The sequence below is a fragment of the Leptonychotes weddellii genome, chromosome 13, assembly GCF_054177405.1.
Source record: "Leptonychotes weddellii isolate Sample4059 chromosome 13, ASM5417740v2, whole genome shotgun sequence".
Classification (NCBI taxonomy): Eukaryota; Metazoa; Chordata; class Mammalia; order Carnivora; family Phocidae; genus Leptonychotes; species Leptonychotes weddellii.
The window spans coordinates 9,835,447-9,855,521 of record NC_138381.1 but is presented as its reverse complement, the minus strand read 5'-3'; the positions used below and the strand labels follow the sequence as shown (position 1 = coordinate 9,855,521).

Here is a 20,075-nt window from a genome sequence, read left to right as displayed (position 1 = left end):
AAAACAAAAGCACTTACTCCAGCCGTGGTGGGAAGACTCATGGGCTTCTGAGGAAGTAATGGTCTGCAGCATCTCCAGCCTTTTTTTTTTTTTTTCCCCTACAAATTTCCTGTCTGGTACTATAGACATCTACAATGATTATCATTTTCCTGCTAGTTTGATAACTTTTTGATTCTCTGAAAACTAAAAGAAAACTAGGAAAGGTTCTCCCAGACTTTTGAAAATCACATCTTCCAGTAAGTATCATCCATTTAATTCCTTCAATTACATTCTCTCTCTTTGACTTACCTAGAGTGATACAAATGAAACTTCCATAGACTCATCACCTAGTCCTGTAAATTATATTTAACAACTACAAGATTAGGACATAGAGGGCGCCTGGGTGGCTCAGTTGGTTAAGCAACTGCCTTCAGCTCAGGTCATGATCCTGGAGTCCCGGAATCGAGTCCCGCATGGGGCTCCCTGCTCAGCGGGGAGTCTGCTTCTCCCTCTGACCCTCCCCCCTCTCATGTGCTCTCTCTCTCAGATAAATAAATAAAATCTTAAAAAAAAAAAAAAGATTAGGACATAGCATCAGAAAATAGTCATCTGGATATCAACAACAAAAACAATCACAAACTTGACAGTGTTTCTATGATATTCTTATGGATCCCTCTGAATGATATGGGCTCTGTGCCTTTGTTTTTAGATGTTTACCTGTTAAGGAGAGTATCTAACTGGAGTTCACGAGTTGAGGCCTTAAGGTATGATAACTAATGACTTTTCATAGATTACCATCGAACTCTAAACTTTCAAAATGTTTGTCCAGGACTTTGATTAAAAAGTAGAAGATATTTTTTTTTATATCATCACATGCCATAAAGCTGAGAGCTTGAAAGAATAAATTGTATACTGTTAAAAACTGTCTTTGCCTTGTGATTTTAGCCTGTTTACTACTTATGTTTATTTTGACACTTGTCAAATCCAAAACTTTAATTTATAAGAAGTCACAGGAGATCTTTCACCTGCTTTGCAGTTTTTCTTATGTTTAACATAAGACTATATAAAAATAACATTGATGTAAATCCATGTAATATAAATGCATGAGAGCATTCAGGCTGCAGCAGTTCATTTAATTCTTATTAACTTGAAATAGGAAGCATCTATGACCCAAAAAGAGCAATCATCCCTCTCAGCCCGGCTTTAACCATTCTTCTTTTCAAATAAGTGAATTTTATAAGGATAATTTATACCTATCCTAGGAGCCTAATTTATGATTTCATTGATTACCTATTAAGCACTCAGCTCTGTACTCTGCCCTGTGATTATTAAAGAGATAACTTTTTGGTGTGATAAATTAGGATCAATTCAGAAAGGAGTAACATATAAGAAAAAAAAAATCTAAGTGAACTAGAAATAAAAAGATAAGTAACCACTATATCTTCCTGTCGTTATGGGACTTTGCAAATGAAGTGACTTGCATTTAATCCCTTTTCTAAATGTACTCTCTATGCATTTACAAATTTCTCAAAAAGTGAATGTGGATGGAAACACAGCTTTAAAACCATTTTGGAATATGCTCCACTGGTGTTAATTATGAAATCAAGAAGTCTGATTCACACCGGACTATGTTTCAAAATAAAATTGCCCATAAATATACTGTAGTTCTATCCTGACAAATTCATGTTTTAGAAAAGTTTCCATAATTCTTCAGTAAAGCATTAAACTCACTTCACTGTTAAATTATAAAAGAACAAAATGATCTACAGGTTTTTGCTTTAAAGAAATGACAGGGATGGCCACTACTTAAAGAAGATCACTTTCTTATGGAAAGTACTGTATATGATAATCACTCCACCAAAAGTGTCCATTCAAAAGAATGGCTGTATTGGGAGAAATTATCAATGAAATGTGGAGTTATGTGTGAAAATGTAGGTTATTTCAAAGTCATACAATCTTCTTTGAACCAAGCCAAGTTAAAGCAAAGCTGACCAACGAAGCCAGAAGCATCTCCATTAAGGGATGAAAATACCAGAGAACCAACAATAAAAAGGAATTGCTGATCAATAAATGGATTGAGTAGTGCATCAATCCCCTTGAATATGTCCAATTCCAAGCTTAGATAATATTCACCTGGATATAAAGGACAGATTATGTTTGCTAGTTATAATAAATCTCAAGTATCCAGTATCTTATAATTTACAATATATTTTCAGATATATTTTCTTCTTAAAATAACCAACTATGTAAAGCAGGTGCGTTTAATGAATTCCTACAAAGAACTGTAATAGGCACAGAAAAGTTGTGACAATCTAATTTGTTTTTCTTGATTCTGTCCTCCTCTCTCTGATAGATAGGACTATATTTGATTTTTCACGTGAATAAACTGAAGTAGGGAATTTAAATGACCTGTTCATACATGATAGAACCCATACGAGACCCTGTTCTCCAATCATAATCCAGGCAAATTCCACATACTGTTTAACTCTTAGGACACTGAAAAGAAATCACCACATAAAGCACTAAAGTATTAATATATAGCTGTAAGCCTGTTGGGTTCCCAAAGACTATCTGAGGGCAAAGTTTGGAAAACTTTGGCCCGTGGGCCAGCTGACTGATTTTACAAATAATGTTTTCTTAGAACATAGCAACACCCACTCATTTGTGTTTTATCTATGATTGTTTTACACTACAAAAGCAAATGTTGGAAAGTAGCAATAGAGACCAGATCCACAGCAAACCTGTTATATTTACTATCTCGTCCTTTAAGGAAAGATTTGCTACCAGCGCCTGGGATCCACAAGAGCCACGGACAATTTCAAATTATAACACAACGCTAGTGAAAAGCAGAAACTCATAATCAGGAAGGAGCTCAAAACCCAGAGCTTCTCCCTGAACAGTGAATGGCTTAAACCCCACGTTGAGCACCCCAACATTTATGATCTGCACCTGAGAGATAAGCCCCCCAAACACCTAGCTTTGAAAACCACCACAAGACCCACAAAATAGCTGTGAACTGAAAAACCTCTCTTAAAGGGCCCAAACGCCCCAGAGCCCAGCCGGAAGCAACCTCTTTTAAAGCAACCAGAATTTATATGAAAGAAACTCATTTGCTAACCTTAAAGCGTTGGCTTGAAGGTCAGGGCCTATGGATATGCTCCGAAGAGGGAGGCTGATGGGCACCACCATTTTTTCCTTCTTCTTCTTTTCAGCTGATTGCCAACTTTGTGCTTCCCCTCTGCCTTACTAAAAATTTGGGGAAAAAATTCTGGCACAAGCAACAAAGTGTAACGAGTTTGAAAGATGTCACCCCTATTCTTACAATAATAGCAACAAAAACGGAACAAATTAAAAATCATTGACTTCTCTTAAATACAGAGAACCGACAACATTGCTGAGAATATTGCAGGACAGACTGCCACGCTGAAATCTGTAGACAGGTGAATCCAGTCAGTCACAGCTTGATCTGCTTGCCTGGAGGATTTACTAGGTAAATGGAAGAATTGCTGAAGAGTGAGAACGTCCTGGGAGCTGCATTCTTTCATGCATTTCCTCTCTAAGATTCCAGCAGGTTCTCATGGTAAAGAGCCAAAGCAGCAGAAGAGGAAATGAAGAGGGGAGGAAAAAAGGAAGAATAGAAGGAAAGAAAGAAAGGTTTCTTGTATTTCTGGCAATGGGAAATGTAAACGTATCCCCAGAATGTTCTCCACGGGCTCATAGAACAGCCCAGCTCCGTGGGTACTCTCCAGGGGAGAAGACCTTACCAGAGCCATACCCACCTGCAGACAAGGGCATTTATGTCACTCTAGCTCCCACTAGATTTCTCTCTCACCTGAGGGGAGACAGGACCTAAGAAATACTTATGAAGTTCAAAGAACAAGGACACAGTGTCAAGAAAAGAAATTAATCATACACTAGAATTTAATCATAACATTATAGAATGCTTCCCCTCCTTCACACCTTATCACCACATCACCAAAGCTCCAGTAAATGAAAGTGGATTATAGATGAAATAATCACAAAGTATGGGCTCTATGTAAGGCGACAAAAAGGACAATAGACGAATTTGAATCAATAAATAGAAAACAACTATTAACATGATAGCTATTATTCATATATATCAGTAATCACTTTAAATGTGAATGGTGTAACTATAATCATTAAAACAGATTGTAAGAGTGGATATAAAAATAACTCACTATATGTTTAAATGTGAAGACTCAAATAAGTAAAACTAAAGTCATGGGAATGATGTACTGTGTTAATATTAATAAAAACTCTTTAATCAGTATATAAATTTCAGAAGAAGTGGATTTTAGAACAGGGAAAAGCATCAGGTGTAAAGAGGGAGATACAGATAGATATGTCTATATAGATAGATAGTAATATATATCTATATATGTATCTGTACATTTATCCGTATATCTATATATAGATAATGATAAATATTTATTTCTATATCTATAGATAGTTTGATAAAGAAATCAATTCTCCATGAAAACATAATTTTTAATGTGTGTGCATCTAACAAAAAAGCACAAACATATGAGGGAAAAAAAGCTTATAGAACTTAGAGAATAAATAGAGAAGTACATTATTTTGTTTGAGATTTCAACACCCTCTTTCAGTAATTGGCAGTTCAAGCAGGCAGTAAATCAGAAATGATATAGTTGCCCTGACCAGCACCACCATTCAATCACATTGACATTTATAGAATAGTCCATGAAACAACAGCAGAATACATATTCTTCTCAAACTCCCATGGAACACTGATTAAGATAGACAATAGTCCTGGTGATCAAAACGCCTTGACAAATTTTAAGGCATAGAAGTCCTACAAAGGATATTTTCTTACCAAAATGGAATTAAAAGAGAAGTTTATATGAAAGATACCTGGAAAATCCTCAAATATTTGGAGACTATAGAACACACTTCTAAAGAATATTTGGGACAAGATTTATTTTGAGAATAAATCTCAAAAAATTTTAAAAATTAAAACAAGTGAAATAAAATCACAATTTTAATTAAATTTAAATTTAAATTAAAGTGTTACAAAAAACATGATCTAAAATCAATAATCTAAGTTTCCATCTTAGGAAACTAGAGAAAGAACAATTTAAGACAAAAGCAAGCAAAGGAGAACAATTCATAAAATCAGGTAAAAAAAGATTAATGGAATTGAAAAAACCATAAAAGCAATTGACAAAATCAGTAAAACCAAAGGTGATTTCTTAAAAAAATCAATACAATTAATATAAGTCTAGGCAGGACAACCAAGGGGGAAAAAAACAGTGGAAACACAAATTATAAACATTAGAAATAAAAGGGGTATTAAAAGTATTAATTCATGAACATTAAAAGGATGACAAGTGAACACTGTGAAAAACTCTGCCCATAATTCTGATAAATTAGATAAAACAGGGGCGCCTGGGTGGTTCAGTCGTTAAGCGTCTGCCTTCGGCTCAGGTCCTGATCCCAGGGTCCTGGGATCAAGCCCTGCATGGGGCTCCCTGCTCCATGGGAGCCCCTGCTTCTCCCTCTCTCACTCCCCCTGCTTGTGTTCCCTCTCTCACTGTCTCTCTTTTTGACAAATAAATAAATAATCTTAAAAAAAAATAGATAAAACAGACCAATTCATTGTAACACAAACTACCAAACTCACACAAGAAAAAATAATCTGTGTAGTTCTTTATCTATTAAAGAGATTGAATTAGTAATTGAATTAGTAATTAATAACCTTACAAATGGAAAACACCAAGCCCAGATGATTTCATTTGTGAATTTTATCAAATATTTAAGAAAGAAATGATACCAATTCTCTACTATCCCTTTAAAAAAAAAGTAGAAGCAAAAGGAAGTCTTTTTTGGTCTCCTGGGTGGCTCAGTCAGTTAAGCATCTGCCTTTGGCTAGGTCATGATCTCAGGGTCCTGGGATCAAGTCCCACATCGGGCTCCCTGCTCAGCGGGGTACCTGCTTCTCCTTCTCCCTCTGCCTGCCACTCCCCTTGCTTGTTCTCTCTCTCTCTGTCAAATGAATAAATAAAATCTTAAAAAAACCCACAAAAAACGGAAGTCTTTTTTTTTAAGTAATCTCTGAACCTAATGCGGGGCTCAAACTCACAACCCCAAGAACAAGAGTCACATGTTCTACTAACTGGGCCACCCAGGCACCCTAAAAGGAACTCTTCTTAACTCATTCTATGCTCATTCTCTGAGGCAAATATTACCCCAATACCAAAATCAAATTGAAACACTGCAAGAAAAGAAAGCTACCAGCCAATGTGTCTCATGAACATGAATACAAAATTCCTTAAACATAATATCAGCAAACCAATGTGTAAAGCAAGCATTAGCAAAAACAATGTATAAAAAAGAATTATACACCATGACCATGTGGTTTTACTCATTCTAGAAATGCAAACCTGGCTCAATACTTGAAAATCAATAAATACAACCCACAATATCAACAAAGTTAAAGAAGAAAAATCAAATGATCATACAAATTATTGCTTAAAAATAGCAAAATCCAACACTTATTCATGACTTAAAGAAAAAACTCAGCAAACTAAGAATAGAGCAGAAATTTGTTACATCTAGAAAAAACTTACAGCTAACATCATATGTAATGTGAGAAACTAGACTCTTTTACCCAAGTTGGGGAAAGGGAAGGGTGTTCCCTCTCACCACTTCTATTCAACATCATATTGGAATTCCTATCTACTGCAATTAGACAAAAAAAGAAAAAAATGAAAAAGAAAACCAAAAGTATAGTTTGGAATAGAAGAAGTAAAAATATGTTTGCTTGCTGATGACATGATTGCCTATGTAGAAAATCCCAAGCAATTAAAAAACAAACAAATCTGGAACTAATGAGTGAGCATGGCAAGGTTGCAGGATACATGGTTAACAAAAAAAAAATCATAATGAAAAAATAAAAAAAGATAAGAAAAGTCAATTTCTGTCCTATACACCTGTACTAAACACTTAGAATTTGAAACTAAAGTGCATTACCATTTATATTAGCACAAAAATATCCTTAAATGTAAATCTTATAAAAATATGAGGAAATCTACAAAATTCTGATGGAAGAAATCAAAGATCTAAATAAATAGATATTCCTTGCTCATGGAATAGAAGGCACAATGTTGTTTAAAAGGCAATTCTTCCCAACTTGATTTATAGATGGGTGCCATCCCAGTACAAACACAAGTAAGCTATTTTGTAGATGTGGACAAACTGATTCTAAGCTTTACATGAAAAGAAAAAGCTCTAGCATAGCCAATACATACTGAAGAAAAATAACTAAGTTGGAGAATTCACACTACCAATTTCAAGGCTTGCTTTAAAGCTATAGTAATTAAGACAGCATGGTATTGTCATAGATCAATGGAACCAAATAAAGAGCCCAGGGGAAAGAAATACACATATACTCAATTGATGCTTGAAAAAGGAGCGAAGGTAATTCATTGCAGAAAGGATAGTCTTCTTAGCAAATGGTGTTAGAACAATTGGATGTACACATGAGAAAAAATAAACCTAGACAAAGACATCATGACTTTGCCAAAATTCACTCCAAAATGGATCATAGATATAAATATGGAACACAAAACTATAAATATCTTGGAGGAGAACTTTGCAGAAAATCTATGTGACCTTGGCCGAGTTTTTTCGATGCAACATCAAAAGCATGATCCATGAAAAAAATTGATAAAATATACTTCATTAAAATAAAATCTTCTACTCTGCAAAAGATACTGTTAAGAAAATAAAAAGACAAGACACTGAGATAAAATGTTTGAAAAACATATCTGGAAAATATATTTTATCTAAAATACAGAAAGAACCCTTTTTTTTCTATATTTTATCCAAAATATAGAAGAAAGACTTAAAACTCAACAAAACCAACAACCTAATTAAAATATGGGTAAATGATCTGAGCAGTCACTTCACCAAAGGAGATATACAGTTGGCAAATAAGAATATGAATAGATGCTCGTTATAATTTGTAATGAGGGAAATGCAAATTAAAATGAGATACAACAGCAAACTTATTTGAATGGCTAAAATCCAAAAAGTTCCTGATACAAAATGCTCATGAAGGTGTGGAGCAACAGGGACTTTCATTCACTGTTGATGGGGATTCAAATGGTATAGATATTTGGGAGCACAGTTTGGTATCTTTTCAGTAAGCTTAACATAGCCTTACCATATGATCAAGGAATCACGCTCCTAGGTTTTTACACTAGTGATTTGAACATTTATGTCCATGCAAAAACCTGTATAGGAATGTTTACATGAGCTTTATTCATGTTGCCAAAAAGGAGGGCAACCAAGATGTCCTGCTATAGGTGAATAGATAAGCCAACTATGGTACATCCATCTAATGCAATACTAGGCAGCAATAGAATAAATGAGTTATCAAACCACAAAAAGATCTGAGGGTGCCTTAAAAGCACATTGCTGTGCGAAAGAGGCCAGTCTAAAGGGCTACCTGTTGTATGATTCAAATTATAAGATATTCTTGAGAAGGCAAAACTATAAAGAAAGTAAACGACCAATAACTACCAGATTTTGGTGGGGGGGAGGAAAGAAGAGTTAAATAGGAAAAGCACAGGGACATTTTTAGGACAAAGAAACTATTCTGTATGATAATGTGATTGAGGTTATATAACACTACAATTTGTCAAAACCCATTGAGCTTATAGCATTATATAGAATTAACTTGAATATATGTAAATAAAAATATTTAGGAGATTGAGGGAATCTCAGAATGGAATGCAGAATGTGACAAAACAATATAACTGTACTATATAACTACATAAATCTATGAAACAACCTCACTGAAAGTTGGGGGGGAGGTGCTGACCTAAGTAACTTTGGAAATAACTAGAGTCTGTAAAACTAAAGGTAAAAGAAATTGTACATAGCCCTGTAATCTAGGGGATAAAGTTTTGTCTCAAAGGGGAAACTGGCTCACAATCTTGTAGATAAACTTGAATAATTAACTAAATAAATAGCAGTTATGAGAAGCTAGTTTGCTTATTGTTGGAGCACAGTTTAGATATAATAATCAAGTGTAGAAGGCTAGGATGATCCATGAGCTAGTGGATTAGTGTTGGAACCATGAGCATAAACTCATATTTTGCTTAATGCAGATGCAGGTGGTAATGTGTGGAAATATTTATGATATGATTAAGATATGTGTATATGCAAGTAACAGTAAAAACACACATACATTCCCTTGCTCTGTCAGCTGAAAAGGCCTAATAGGAAAGAAATAATATCCCCGTAGCAATAACAACACCTATTGCCCAAACTTGGTGTCTAACATCATTCTCCAATAACATTTACCCTGTGGCTCTTTGGAGAAATGGCTTCTTCTGGGAGTGGAGCAGGGACTATACATGATAAGCCTAGAGCATGTGATAGTGCTGAAAAGTGAGGAGCACTACACACACACACACACACACGGGTATGTCATAAGGACACAAAAGCCAACTGTAAGAACTCCCAATGACCAAAGCTGGAACAATTGAGCAACAAAATTAAGTAATATTGTATTATAACCTAAAATAGAACAAAAGTATCCATAAGTACATACTGATATAAATGAGTGAATAAATAAGTAAATAAGTTGGGAGAATAGACACATAGTCCATAAAAAAATGATCTTCAGTGAGAGGAAGCATAATTTTCCATGTCCTAGGTATGGGATCCACATAGATACTTCCTTGCAAAAAGTATAGTATGGAAAGAGAGAAAAAAGATTAACTTTAGAGTGGAGAAAATTGGCAAACACTACCTCAAGCAGGTAATCAAGGTCAACATCAGCAGAAATAAACCACACTGATAGTATGTACCCTTGAGTTACCATATAATGAAAATGATAGTTTACCTCAATGATATTCCTCCTCAAAACCCATAACCCCAGTCTGATCATTAGGAAAGCACTAGTCAAAATCTAACAGAGGGACATTCTACAAAATACCCAACCAGAGCTACTCAAAACAGTCAAGGTCATCTCAACCAATGAAAGCCTGAGAAACTATCACAGCTAAGAGGAGACTAAGGAGCGTGAAAACAAAGTAATGTGGCAGGTACCCTGGATAGGATGCTGGAACAAGAGAGACATTAGGTAAAGTCTATGGAAATTTGAATAAATTATGAGTTTTAGTAATGATGTATCATTACTGGTTCATTAATTAGAATAACCATGTTGCACTAATGGAAAATGTTAATACTAGGGGGAACTGGACAAGTGTTTTATGGGAAGACTATATTGTCATCACAACTTTTCAGTAAATCTAAAATTGTTTTTGTTTTTTTTTAAGATTTTTTTAAATTTATTCATTTGAGACACAGAGAGAGAGAGAGCATGAGCAGGGAGAGAGGGAGAGGGAGAAGCAGGCTTCCCGCTGAGCCAGGAGCCCGATGTGGGGCTCAATCCCAGGACTCTGGGATCATGACCCGAGCCAAAGGCAGACGCTTAACCATCTGAACCACCCAGGTGCCCCTAAAATTGTTTTTAAAAAATAAAATATATTCAAAATTTTCTTGGGAGGAAGCCATTTGTGGCCAGCGTTGTCTCATAAATCAAACACTATACAACACGGAATGACAAATGAATGGCAGCCCTTAAGTTGTGCAATACAGTGCTCTCTTTCCACAGCGGGATTAAGCTCCCTACCTAAGTGTTTGCCTTTGCAACATGACTGGTATTCACTACTTGTGTCTTTGGTGGAAGCCTAGCTTTGAGGTAACTCTTGTGTACCTACAAACGTAGCAAGGTGTCACAAGCAAGTTCTAACATCCAAAGAAATTTCACTGTGTGGGAGGTATATGTGTCAGGGGTATGGTATGGTATCTGCAAAGATTGTGTGAATGACTATATCCTTATCAATCTTCTTCAAACCATGGCTCGAATATCACCTTCTTGTGAAGCAAAGTGTATCCTCACTGCTTTTCTCTGCCATATTCTCTACTGCCATAATGAGTCAGTGAGTGGTTCCCTCCACCATGTTCCAAGGCCACTTTATATTTACCTCCAATAGCATCTGGATTGTGATAAATGTACTGCTGGGCACATGTCTCTTGTGTTTTTGGTGTTGGGAGACCATGTGTTATTCTCCCTGATTTTCTCAACATCTGCTAAAATGCATGCCATGTAGTGGGTACTCAATAAATATTTGCTGTTTGGGATTAAAAATGGAAGTTGAATAAGTGAGATGGCTTCGTGTCATTAGAAAGAGCCTAGGATGAGAATATAGCAGAATAGATTGTCACTATCTTAGGGTGTGACTTCTGCAGCCTATTATATATTTGTAACAGTATTTTACATTGCACAGCTTGGTGTAGTACTTAGGGTAAGTGTGTGTGTGTGTGTGCGTGTGTGTGACTTAGTATTTTAGAACCAAATCATCCTAAAAATGAAACGGTATAGGGATCAATCATATAGAGGTCACATTTTAAAGATATTTAATGGTATTTTTAAAGTGGATCATTTGATGAAAGTAATTGCTTAGGAAGCAAAATATCTTCTAAAATTTGCATTTTCACCTCTTGATATTTTTAGTAGTTGAGGGACACTTTAGGGACATACTGACTTACAAGTAGTTTAACAGTTGTTTAACAGTCTGAGATTTAACTTTGGAAAAGATTAACAATGCTAACCATACACTATATTTCCCCAAAAGATATCTACTAAATACTTGAGTATTCCAACCAATATCCCTTGGCTCTTCTATTATTAATGCAAAGCAGTGTAGGTATGTTATTTAAAATTTCATTATTATTCTGATCTTTTCTCTTCTGGGGCAATGTCTTAAGGCAAAGGCTAATTATAAAAGCCACATCTCAGATCACTTCTACTTGAATTAAAGAACTGCCTGGAAAAAGAGAAGCATCTTCAATTGCTTTATAAAGGTGATGATGTTGTTGAGATCCCTATGTCTCTCAGTGGGACTGTTGCCATGTTTAACATATTTAATACATTTAAGAAGCCTACTCTTCAGAAAAGCAGTTAGAGGTCATAATGGAATACTCTGATTTACTTAATGTTATATACAGTATAAAAATAAATGGAAATGATTAGGGAAGGGAAAATTGGGGGCTGAAATCTACCTTAGGGAGTAGCAGACATGCCATAGAAAATAGCATCTGGCTTTTAGAATAGTTTGGTATGTGACAAAACAAGAACCAGCTCAGAAATGAATAGCTCTGCCTCCATAATGCTCTTTGAGTTCAAATCCCAAGGTTCTACCAGCTTTGTGCAATCAATTTAATTAGAAAAGAGAACACATTATAAAGTAGCAAATGATTTACAAGGGCAGAAACCTTCTGCAATCTGGAATGTTAAATACTCTAGGATGATTCACTCATAAAAGTCTAAACTATGACTTCAGTTCTAGTTATTGCTATACAGTTCAATAAATCTATTAATGTTTATTAATGTTGCAAACCAATAGGAAAACAAAATTAGAATCCATAAGAAATTTAGGATTTTAATGTAATATAAAGTTATACAATTCTGTGTCGGTTGGTGCTACTTCCTTATACATATTCAATTATATTCCCTACCTCTGAGTTGATAATGGTAATGTTTGCCTTGGCACAAAATACAGAAGGGCAGTCTTCCATCTAAATCAAAATGGGTAGAATGCACCTACGGCTGGAGCAGATCTTGCTTATGACTTGTCAACCTTGCTTTTGCCAGATAAGAGTCAAACCTCAGGTTAGTAGCAGGAACAAGCCATTTTAATTGCCTAGTAAGGAATACATTAGTGATTCCATGTTACAAACTGGCCCCCATGTTCTAATATTTTCTCTAAAAATATTACAGTGAAAGGATTTCAGAGTACTTGCTTTCCACCAAGAAAAGTAGAAAGAGCATGGAAAGCCATCTCGTAAGCATAGTTGCCCTTTTAAAAGGGGTCTGGATCTACGGCTCCTGATTTATTTTCTCTTTCTTGTTTGAACCCTCGCTGGGTTTATGATTTTAAAGATTTGCCTGATTTGACCCTAATTTGAGCAGAAGACATTCTTAAACAAGGAATTTCATGTTAAAAATGCATATTATTAAATCGACTTGTACTGTTCTGTGTCGGCCACCTTAAAAATCAATACCTCATTAAAATATATTTGTCGGAAGGTCAAAAATAACTCAGTTACAGTTCAGATGTGCAAAAAATCGGGTGATTAATGTGCTTCCCAATGTGTTCACTTGATACCATGAATTGCTGGGAACCAAAGGGAACCTCCACTTTGTTTTTATCCTAAGTGAAGTGGACGCATGCTAGAAGAATTGATAGAGGTACACTAGTGATGGTGCCTATTATCCTGGTATTTGGGGTCATCTGTTGGCCAGTGCTGTCTCCTTTAATCAAGGAATATTACACCCCTTGATAAGATAGAGACCATGCAGTCTGATATCAGAAGGGAAAAGTTAAAGGAACATGTCGGGCTTATTATCTTGCTTTCGTTCCTAGAACACAGATCACTGTTGAAAGATAAATCAGGGAACCAGGTCTGATATTAATGTAAGCTTACTTTCTGCTGCCTCCGCATTCAAATCATTCACCAGCCCTGTGAGTCTCAGTGCTCTGTTCTGTCCCCACGAATCTCAAAAATCATTGCTCAAAAACAGCTAATCCCTGTCTCTAGTTGATGATTAAATGATGGAAAAAAAGACAAAAAAATCAAGCACATTTTAGTGTAAGTGATATATGATACAGAAAATGCCAAATAGAAGGAAGATCCAAGGAAGAAGCAGGAGGATGTAATGAAAGCAATGCAAACAAATGGCAAATGCTGTGAGTTCTCCAATGTGAACTTAGTGGGGTTTAAAAAAATATATATTTTCTTGCCTTAATCTTCTATTTCTTGTGCTCATCATTTATTTGCTAATTATGATATAAAAATTGCCCACAATTATTTGTTTGAATACCCTTTATGGGAGGATTGTTACTATGGAGACAGAAAAATATGTCATATTAAAAAGCCCCAAGGTTAATAACCTAAGGAGCTGCGGTAAATGGACAGACAGCATGGTGTAATGGATAAAAGCCTGGAATCTAGAACTAGCTTGCCTAGGTGTGCGTTATTACTACTTATTACATATATGACTTCAGGCAAATTACTGAGGTAATTTGTGTCTCTTTGTCTCAATTTGCCTTGTGTCTCTTTGTCTCTTTGTCCCAATTTCCTTGTTAGTATCCTGGGAATAACACCAGTGCCTCCCTCACACAATAGATGATTAAATGAGATAACACATTAAAAAAAGAAAAGAAAAGAAAAAAAAGAAAACCACTGAGAATAGGACCTAGAAATACAGGTGCTTAAAACAAAAAGAGTGAGAGAGATTTAGGGGAACTGCTTTGTTTGCTATATTCAGAAACATTTGAAAGAATACAAATCCTCCCATCATTAATATTTTCCTCTTTTTGGCCAGTAGCATAACTATGGGAAGACGGCTAAGAGGCAGATATTCCTTGTGAAGCACGGAGGGAGCTGGGCTCAGCACCAAGTCTCACGTTAGCAGTACTCAGTCATTCTGGTCACATCTGCTTCCTTCAATTCCAAGTGTTCCTTGCCGGTATTTTTCCGGCTAAGACCCTGATACTTCCTTTGCTGAGATTCTATTCAGGGTTTATTACATAGCACTCCACTTAGAGATGCTCCCTAGATGCTACCAGTGGATAAAATCTTCAATGTTTGTTAATTTACTTATTAAGAATGAGTGAACCCGATGGGAAAAATACTTAGAATTTTTACAGTTCACAATTTTTCTTAGCCTGTGCCTTGGTAAGATTTCACTTTCAGGTATTTACACAAAAATAAAGTACCATGACTGTAGACACTATTTTATAAAAAAGAAATTTTTGCTCTTAAAAACTGTGTTATTATTAAACAATGTGTGATAATGATAAATTGCTATGGATAAATATACTATGTGATTTATCCACTTCTAATTTAATTTATACATTTAGTCAAACTTAAACCATTTTCAAATAATCGGGTGAAATTCTCTCTATGTAAACTGAATATGTCAAGTGCAGATATGTGTTAAGTTTTAATAGAGTTAAAATTAGGTAATTAGTGCTGCAGAGGAAGCTTCCAGAATAATGTAGAGGTCATCTGGAATAAGAAAGAAGTATCTGAAAACCAAGGTGTCGGTATAAGCTGGACAATTGCCTAGAACTTGCCTGAGCCCTAAGATTGGATAAAAAAGACAAGAGGATAAAAATTTACTCAGCAGAGAACATATGGCAATGTATTCTTAATTATTGTTTTTTAAAAAGAGAGAGGATAGGACAATGTAGGTAAAAGCCAAGGGTGCAGATTTTCATTTTGTATTGTCAGAGGTGATGAGAACAATCTGTTTTGTAATTTAATTTTAAATTCCTAATATAAAATTAGAACTTTGGGCATCAGATGTTATCAACAACAGGTTTGAAAGCTTTCTTATGGAGCTGTTAGCATATTTGTTTTATTTCTTCCATGTAAACCTAATATAACATAGAAATAATTTCATTTGTGCATTAGTGACTAATTGAGCAAACCCCTTTCTTTTTTGAGAGTTTTTTTCCCTAAAATACCCATACCTACATAAAGTTGCCATGATCTGTGGTTATTACTTAGCAGAGTTTTTCCCCCAAATAAATGTCATAGGGGAGTGACTTTCAATCAGAACATCTCATACATAATGCATAACTTGAGCAATTAATTTTTTCCTTTGGTAATAATGGAACATTACCCAGGAAGGGTCAAGGTGGGGAGGCAGTAAGTAAAAGCAAGCTAATTATTGTCCTGCATTAATTCATTTTCTTCTTGTCCACATTAATTGTAGAGGAATGAGCTTGGTCTATGAGCATTTCTAAAGATAAACTTAATAATGTCACAATAATTGTTATGTTAACAATAACAGATAAAATGTCATACATTCTCTACATGAGGCATAATTCATTCTTTATATGTATTATTTTTATTAATTCCTATGAAAATCTGATTATCTATTTTTAATATCCTTACTGTACAAATTAAGGTACCAAAAGAGAACATTTTAAATAATTCATCAAAGTTTACACAACAAAGAAATGTTAGCAACTGGAAAATAATTAAAAATGTACTTCATAGACCATTTATTCTCACTAGCATGTAAATGAGATATTATGGAAACATGTGAATACATACATCAGCTCCACTCCCTTTTCTAGACAAAACATTCTACAGATTTGGACCTCTATGTAATCATGGATATGAGTTATTTTACATGTGCAGCCTTATTTGTAGCTGAGATAAATCACTTAGCACTGCAGAACTCAATAGAACATATCACGTTTAAATATTAAAATGAATAAGCACAAAAGAATGACATGAAATAGTTCTGTAAACTATTTTCATATGCTCACAAATTTTTAAGGACACTAAAATTATGTTTACTTTTTTGTATTTTGCTTCTGATTTAGATAAGAATTGATTTTTGAATTATTTAAAATATACGAAATTCCAAATTGATTTGATATGTTGTTGTATACAGATTATTGATTAGCTGGAACTTGAAAGTAACATCATGAAAATGTTTTATACTATTCAGTTTTTACATACATTTGCATTGATCTTTCTGATGCCCACCTTGGCCAAATCCCAGACAGTTTGCACAGCTTCTGGTCAGTGTCAAAAACACTTTTAAAATTATTTTTTCCTTATGTCCTGTGAGTTAACGAAGGGTAATATTTAAGCACCGCAGGTATTAATGTGAAGCTGTGCTATTTTCATAAATATCTGCATTGATTTAGCCTTTATGAAAATTTACAAAAATGAGATCTTAATGCCATGTCTTTAGCTTAGGATACAGCTGTGTTCTTGCAACACCCAGGTGACTACAAAAAGGTCAAGTGTGATTGAAATGTGACCGAGTATAATTTCAAGGAAATTGCAACTTCTGTACAAGAATCAGATAGTATTTTTTGATATAGTTTAAAAGGACATTTTTTAGACTAGCAAATAGATATGCAACCATGTATGTTCTTTTCCTATGTACCTATAATTAACAATCCCATCATCAACTAAACCAGAATTTATTTTAACACATCTGCTTAGTGCCACAGGGCTCAAACATGAAACCCCGTTGATGCAGATGGTCATTTTTTAAAGTGTTCATCCAAATTGATAGGTTGTTCTGTCCCATGACAGAACGCACTGGATCCTCAGAAAACCCTATTTCTGTTTTTCTCATCTATCTTCCATGGATTGATTTACCTGTTGTTTATCGTACTTTCCAATTCTTCAACGAAGATTATGTAACACTATCTTTTAAATACGGGGAACAATCCTTTATGGAATAATTCCTGAAAATATCCCCAATTATACCCTTTCAATTTTTATGTCAATATGATAGAAATAGAAATGTTCTCTCAACTCATACATTTCTATTTTATTAGCAAGTTTTTTCTTTTAACATTTTGTTTTGTTTAGTATTCACACTCTTCCCTAAGTAAATGATGATATGAATTCATAAAGATTTTCTATGACTTATGACTTCTCATCTACTTTTAATATCCTTCTAAATTGTTGTATTTCCAGTCTTGGGCTTTTGTAAGGTGATGATACCTATGTTGCTGACATAATGGTATCTGAATTGATATTGATGGAAAACCTTGCTTCTATTACATGGTGTGGTGTTTATGTTTCCAAGTACAGAGGAAAACAATACTGTAGCTATTCAAATCCACTATCTTTAGCTAAAAATTATTCAAAATATTTTACCTAAATATATATGGTCAATTTGGTTCAGCTCATTTTCACATGCTGCTAATAAGAAATGAACATATAAAACAATTTTGAGGACACTGTATTCACCATTTTCTTTCTGTTCAACCTATGAATTTTGAATTCCATCTTGATTTGGATAAAATAATAAGGATCGCTCTTAAAATGCTGATTAAAATTAAAGGGTTTTATTATCTTATTATCTGATGTTATCATAAAGCTTGTTATCTGGATGTTACCATGGATTTTATCATGTCCAGCAGCTTAGCATACTTCCTTCATAATGTTACAATAAAAGTAACTATTGCACCTAATTTTATATCCCATAATAAAAAAATGACACTGAAGAATCAGTTCTGGTCTAAGTTCTTAATAAAAAGGAAATGCTGAGAATTTTATAATGTTTTATTCTATGCATGGTAAGAATCAGTAAGGGTGATCAAAATATTTTGGATGAATATTAATTCAACTTTGAATCAAATACTTCTTTCATTTATTGCTATCATTTTTAGTGGCAATAAAAATTTACTTAAAATTTTTCACGCTTTCCACAATTATCATAAAGTTTAAATTTAATGTTGAGTAAACCTTGACATGTATTTTGTTATTGCATTGTGACATGATAAAGATGTGATTGGTTACATATAAAAATGACATAAAAATCTCCCAGACATATTTTCATACTTCCTTTTTTATACAAATCTGTAATACCAAAGACAATACAAATCTATACTGTATCTTTGATTAATTAACATAGACCAAGAATCTGCCTAAATTTGAGATCAGTTTTCAAGTATGGTCTTGACAATGATTTTAAAATATCAAACTGTTGTGAATCATAGAATCTCAGCCAGAAACTTGCTTATGCATAAAAAAGAAACAGTTTTTGAAAATTTTATATAATCACCCAGATTCTACTAGGTGTTATCTCCATGTAGCATCAGGAACTTAAAACACATAAACACTTTACTCTCACTTGGTAAGATTAAAAAAAAAAAAAGGATAAATGAAATAATATTAAGGTGATCTAGTTGAGGGCCTTTCTCACATTAAACATTCAAAAATTTTGAGACTTTGTATTGGATTGTAGTGAAAAAAAAATGCTAGAGGACTATTTCAGTTACATGCCAGAGTTGGCCTGCAGAGAGCTGGTGGTTAGCATCACTCCACATCTGTATTCGGGGACAACATGTGGGTAGCTTGAAATAACCAAGGGGTATTTACTCCCAGGAAATTCGAAGACGCTACAACTTTTCTCCCCTACACCGAGAACTGGAAACCACTCTTAACTAAGAGACTACCAATTTGCCCAAACACATATTAGCATTTTTAAAATTTTAAAAATAAAAAAAGCTCTAATTATTTGACGGCATAGCAGAACCAAACATGCATGCTAATCTTTTAAAGCGAGGTCCCAACTCGTTAAGGTAATCATAATTTTCATCCTGATCAGAGACTGCTGATCCTAAGGAGCTCAGAGATCCAGCTAATGACCCTGTTCCCTCAAAAGCGTAGGTCTGGAGGGAGTCAAAAGGAGGGGCACAAGGATCAGTATTAGCTTCTTCGAGCTTTTCTAGAATGAATTTCCGGAAGATGGCGCTGTCTGGGCCAACCTGTAAGGACTGGCGGTACAGACTCCTGATCTCTGCGGGAGCGGTTTTCCGTGTCTGGCGTTCCCGCAAGATGGTGCTACTCCTCAGCTCCGCAATATCAAAAGCCTCTGTATCTTCTTCTCCTCCCCCTTCATCGTCGTATCTGAATATATTCTCTCGGAAGTCTTCACCTTTCTCTGGAAAGAGAGTCTGCTTTCTTCGCTGTTTCAGTCCTAAGATCAAAAAAACAAACCCTGACAAAGAAAGCGTACGAGGACATTAATTAACATAGTATAATAAGTATAATATGTGTTAATATAAGTTTATATTCATCAATATTACATATTATTTATTTATTTATTTTTTTTTAAGATTTTATTTATTTATTCATGAGAGACACAGAGAGAGAGAGAGGCAGAGGGAGAAGCAGGCTCCCAAGGAGCAGGGAGCCGGTTGCGGGACTCGATCCCAGGACGCTGGGATCATGACCTGAGCCGAAGGCAGAGGCTTAACCATCTGAGCCACCCAGGCGCCCATTATTTATAATAAACTTTACAATCCTTGCTTTTGTTAAAAGCTCAAGACATGAGTTTAGATTTTATGATTATAAGACAAAAGAAAACAAACAGCTGAGCCTTGAACAATGCAGGGATTGGTGACATCATTCCCTGCACAGTGGAATATCCTCGTGTAACTTTTCAATCCCCAAAATTTAACTACAGTATTTGCTGTTGAAAA

At 34.8% G+C, this 20,075-nt stretch overlaps 1 protein-coding gene across 3 annotated transcripts in view; it reads right to left on the bottom strand.

The window, feature by feature from the left end:
* Nucleotides 1-4,504: 4,504 nt before the first annotated feature.
* The window catches only part of CDH19 (cadherin 19), a 235,399-nt gene continuing 219,828 nt past the window's right edge, over nt 4,505-20,075 (bottom strand). For all 3 annotated transcript variants that reach the window (XM_081801056.1, XM_031024455.2, XM_006727096.3), the window contains one exon: nt 4,505-19,591. In XM_081801056.1, the coding sequence (XP_081657182.1) occupies nt 19,101-19,591 (491 nt within the window). In that variant the 3' untranslated portion in view covers nt 4,505-19,100. The remainder of the gene's footprint in view (nt 19,592-20,075) is intronic.